The 4,914-nt window shown below is 51.1% G+C and overlaps 1 protein-coding gene across 1 annotated transcript; it reads left to right on the forward strand.

Annotated features, from left to right (window-relative positions):
- The first annotated feature begins 704 nt into the window (after positions 1-704).
- Positions 705-2,174, forward strand: LOC123398898. The gene has a single exon (XM_045093344.1). It carries the CDS (start codon positions 1,424-1,426, stop codon positions 1,766-1,768), a length of 345 nt encoding a protein of 114 aa, XP_044949279.1. The 5' UTR covers positions 705-1,423; the 3' UTR covers positions 1,769-2,174.
- The last annotated feature ends 2,740 nt before the right edge of the window (positions 2,175-4,914 follow it).

Raw genomic sequence — 4,914 nt, forward strand, 5'->3', positions numbered from 1 at the left:
CTATCATTGCCCTTGCTCTATTAATCCTCCCAAAAGTTCCAGAGATCATTCTTCCCTCATAAACCTTAGATGTTCAAAAATACTGCCAAGTCATATGCAATATTTCTCATCTAGAATTAATTCTTTTTTCTGCCTTTCTGAGGAATTAAATACAGGAAAATATCGATCCATCTCCCAAGGTCATGAAAACTTGTGAAGATATTCTTTGTGATCATATAATCATATTGAGATCCCATAAAATATTGGCCATTATTAAATGGGGAAATTTGCCTTTTTCCTATTTAAAGCCAATATTGCATTTTGGGCAGTTTCTAGAGGAACTACCATTTTGGTAGCTAGGAAAAATCCCAAATAATTTGTGGAGCTTCTCATATCCATATATTCACCACTTCCATCAAAATATCAAGTTCCGCAATTTAAAAGTTGAGCAGAACATCCCTTTGCATATTTTGTCCAGATTTCCTGTTTGCAAAGGAAGTGTTTGATTCCTTGATCCCCTTGGACTGAATTTTGGAGGGTAGTTCATTATGATAAATGACCCTTGTCCACCAAAATTTAGCCCATACCATCTATCCATTCTCCCTTAGCAAATTATCCAAGTTTTTGTCCAGATTGGAGCACCGTGAAGGAAGTACCATTTATACTTATGCAAATGGTATTAACTTTTTATAGTGACTCCATACGCCTAAAATATTGGTCTCCACCAAATTTGAGCCATTTTTATCTAGCCATTTGATACCACCATCATCTTCTTCATTTCTGGTTAGATTGTCAGGTTACAAAGGAAGTACACCCTAGACTTATTTGTTTGTGCTGCATTTTGGTCAAGATACTCACTTTAGTGAATGGTCAAGCTCAGCCAAAGATCAGGCCAAGAGATACACTGTGATGGCCACTTCACAGTACAAACACCTTGATGTTGGCTTCTTGTTGAGCGAGGAGAGGTCACACTAGAGCTGAACTTTCTTGCCTGAGGGGTCAAGTCATCTCAGTGAAGCGTGGAGAAGATCCTAGACATCTTTTGGCGTCGAGCACGGCGTGGCAAGGCTGTGGCCACGCGGTGACCATGGGTAGAGCGTGCCAACCCGGAGCTCTATGCACTGGAGTCTTCGGGAGGGCACCTCCAGTGGGTGCTAGCTCGTTCTGGAGTGCCGGAAAGTTGCCCACCGCACACGTGCACCCTCTAGAGTCCTCTCCCCCTCGTCCCTTAGCTCCAGGAGGCGTCTGCCGGCATGGATGCTCCACCGGAGCTCCGCCATGACAGCCAGCGTCGGGCAGCTTCTCCCACATCGTCTAGTCCCTCCACTCTGCTATTTATGCGTGCCCTGAGCCCCTCCCTACGACAAGTAAGCCCTCCAGCCCCTGCCCAAGCCCTCGGGGCTCCCCACTGCCCCATGGCCGAAGCAGCCGCCGTCGTACCCCCATGGCGATGTCAGCTCCAGAGCTCTCCCCCTCTCCTCTACCCATGGACAGAGCATCCCCAAGCTCTGGTGAAGCCGCCGCCATTCTTCATTTCTCCAGGGAAGCCCCGCTGCACCAGCACCGCGGGCGCCCGTCGGCCACCGCGTCCCATCTAGCAGCGACGACGCTGCGGTCCGCCTCCAGCGATCCCATGACCGCCTCCGAGCACGACGAGGAGCGGCGGAGCCCCTGCACCTTCCGGCCGGCCGTCCCTCGCGGCGGAACAACGGCAGCCACGGCGGCCGGCGATCTCCCCTGCCTCTGTGTCGCGTTGGAGAAGAAGACAGGAGGAGGAGAGAGGAGATAAGGCAGGGCCCACTCGTCAGCTGGAGAGAGAATAGTCAACCCGGGCCCGCGCGTTTTTAAAAGGAAACGTATTTTTATAAATACACTTTCCCAGTTGGAAAGCGTACTTTGGCCGGAGGCGCTTTCTGTTTTAGCCCCAGGGACCTGCTTGTAGCAATTCTTTTTACAGATTGGTCCCTGGTGCTCTAACACTCATAACTTCGCGACCGTAACCCCGATTGAGGTAAAAGCAACGCCCACTCCTTCGTATCTTCCAGCCCGTCATGATGATACCATTTCCATACTGATTTCACAACGTTGAAATTGACCATTTTGCCCTTGCCCTCCGATTGAGCCCTCCGAGAAGGAAACTTCTCCGGCAAATCTTTCCTGCGTGTATTGCGCTTCTTCCCGGCGTATTCATCGACTCCCAGGCAAGACAACCTCTTATCATTAGCTCCGGACTTGCGTGATAACTTTGCTTGCACCCTGTGTGTTTATCTGTATCACCTGCTAGTCTGCAATTGCATACACTTGTTATGACCTCCGTTTTAGATGCTAGCATTACTTTTCATCTAATGCCATGTCTTGTTTACATATTCCATACTAATAATAATGTTGTTAATAATATTGACATGTTAGTGCTATGGTTTGGTCTCATGCCATGATTATCAGCACTATGATTTTGCTATGCTGTTGTTTAGCACTTATACTTGTCGAGGTAATGGATGGATTGATTGAGTTGAGTTAACAAATGCAACCTAGTTGGTTGATCTCGAGTCGCCTGTCCGGGCTTACCCATGCAACCACATTTGCCGATATGGGACGGCCTTGACTTGGTCTGATTGTGTGCTCTTCCACCGGTACCTCCAAAGAAGGAGGGTTATGCACGCGCGCTACCCTGATTAGGTTGGCGGTGATAACCCTGTGAGCCAGTTGAGTTGTTTTGTGCCGGCGTCCGCGTTTGGGACAGTTTAGTTTGGCCACGATGGTGGTAGGTGTCATGAGGACAGAGGGCCACCCAGGGCAGATCTGTGGGGGAGGATGATTGCCGGTGGTAGGATGGAAGAGTCACGGGTCAGACAAGTTTCGTTAGAGCAACACTGGTCCACCCGAATGGGATTACGAGGTCAGTGCTCCATGGTGTGGGTAAAGTGTGCAACCTATGCAGAGTGTAAGAATGTATTCGAATAGCTGAGTCAGCGCTATTGGACATCCCATCCAGACCTCACTAGGTGGTCAACCATAACAATGATAACAATGATGGAAGAACTCATCTTGTGTGGATATTAGAGGATCTCGGGAATATGATATGTTAGCCAAGAGATGGCTATATGATGATTGGTCGGAGACCATATGATTTGCATGGGATTTGGATCCGTTCAGGTTGGATTACGAGTATACCAAGAGTTGTGGGACAACCCAGAAGAGAGTAAGTTGGTATCCGGTAACAGTAAGTACTTCAAGTACCTAGTGTGATCATTGCCATGCTATGTAGATTGGATGCTTGATCCATGTTGTGCCATGCTTGATCCATGTTATGCTATGTTTGATCCATGTTTTCACGTTAATTCCATGCCATGCTTAGAATAATTCTTATATAGCATAGGGCTTGCTTTGTTATGTGCTTGTTTGGATGCTATGTATTTGGTTGTCTTGTAAGTACATTCAAAGTACTCACCTGGCCTTGCACGTGGCCAGTTGCAGGAGAAGATTCATCGTGCTAGATCGTAACCCTACCAGTCCCGCGAGTTATGGAGCCCAGCTAGAGACGTCGTTGCCGCTGAACCATGATCTCTGCTGCCATTTAGTTAGACTTGGAGTTATGTAATATTTTTGTAAGCAACAGTTTTGTAACACTCCATTATATTAATAAAGCCATTTTTTCCTGGAATTGTTGTATCATGTCTTTGGCGTGCGTCCGGTCTTATCCTGGGGACTGGCGTACGTCGGCCCTCTATCGGGGTGCCACACGAGTGCGAGCAGCGGCCGGAGTGGGAGGTCTATGATGGCCACCTGGCCGCCTCGCACGCGGCTCCACTCGACCGATACAACGATGGAGTTCATGACGTGGGTGGAGTGGTCGGAAATCGCTTGGCTCTAGTTTCAGAACTTTTTGGTGAAGGCGCGGCCGGACGGTGGGCCTCGGGGCCTCTGGTTGCAGGCCGAGGGCTGCTGCAGCGGGGCATCCTGGGTGGAGGCTGATGTCACCCCCGACGGTTACGTGTATCTTAACCACGGGTGGCAGACTTTCGCCCGCGCCCGAGGTCTGAAGGGGAGGCGCTATCTCCTCTTCAAGTACGACGGGGAGGCAACACTCTTCGTCAAGATCTTTGGGGTCCAGGGCGATTGCGTGGGTTGCTACCCGGAGGACGACGACCGTAGCGGTCTGGTGGACGAGCCCGTCTCCGATGGCGGGCACAATTCCCCCAGCGTTGGCGATTCCTCCTCCATAAGAATCTCGAGTGACAACATCGACAACAGCTACGACGAGCCACGTCGCTAGCATGCCCGAGCCTCGGGGAGGAGCCACCACGCGCTGCGCCACCCGTTAGCTCCTGCAGCGCCTGTGAAGGAGGAGGAGGACACATACTGAGTGTCGGCGGGCGGGTGCTGTATGACAGTGGCAGCGACCCTCCTCCGGGATCTCCATCGCTAGGTGTCTCCTCTTTGCTTTTTACCCTGCATGCATAGAAGCTGGGATAGGCCCTTCGGGTGTGTAATGGACTTGGACGGCCGCCCCCTTTTGTTAGTGATGTTGCTTCTCTGTTGGTTTAGATACTTAGCTTGGTACGCTTGCAAGGAACTCCTTTGTTGTGGCGCATGATGGTGGTGCTTGGGGGGGGGGGGTGGGCCCGTTAGTCGGTTGGTCTTTTCCTTGCTGCAGGTGAAATGGGTCGATGCTCTATGTCTGGTGGACTTGTTCCCGTACATCTCTGTGCCGCCGTGAGGCATGACCCATTACCAAGGTTGTTCCTCACGGGGCAAAGCCTTGTCACCTGGGTGCCAGGTGGCCTTGTGACCGGCAAGGCTCCTGAGGTGCTGTGCGCAGGAGCCCCCTTGGGCATTCAAGTGGCTCTACGTCGACAGGTCCCAGCCCTGCACATTTCCCTGCCGCGAGGCGCGACTTGTCAAGGTCGCCCCTTGCGGAACAAGGCACTGGCACCC

The sequence above is a fragment of the Hordeum vulgare genome, chromosome 5H, assembly GCF_904849725.1.
Source record: "Hordeum vulgare subsp. vulgare chromosome 5H, MorexV3_pseudomolecules_assembly, whole genome shotgun sequence".
Classification (NCBI taxonomy): domain Eukaryota; kingdom Viridiplantae; phylum Streptophyta; class Magnoliopsida; order Poales; family Poaceae; genus Hordeum; species Hordeum vulgare.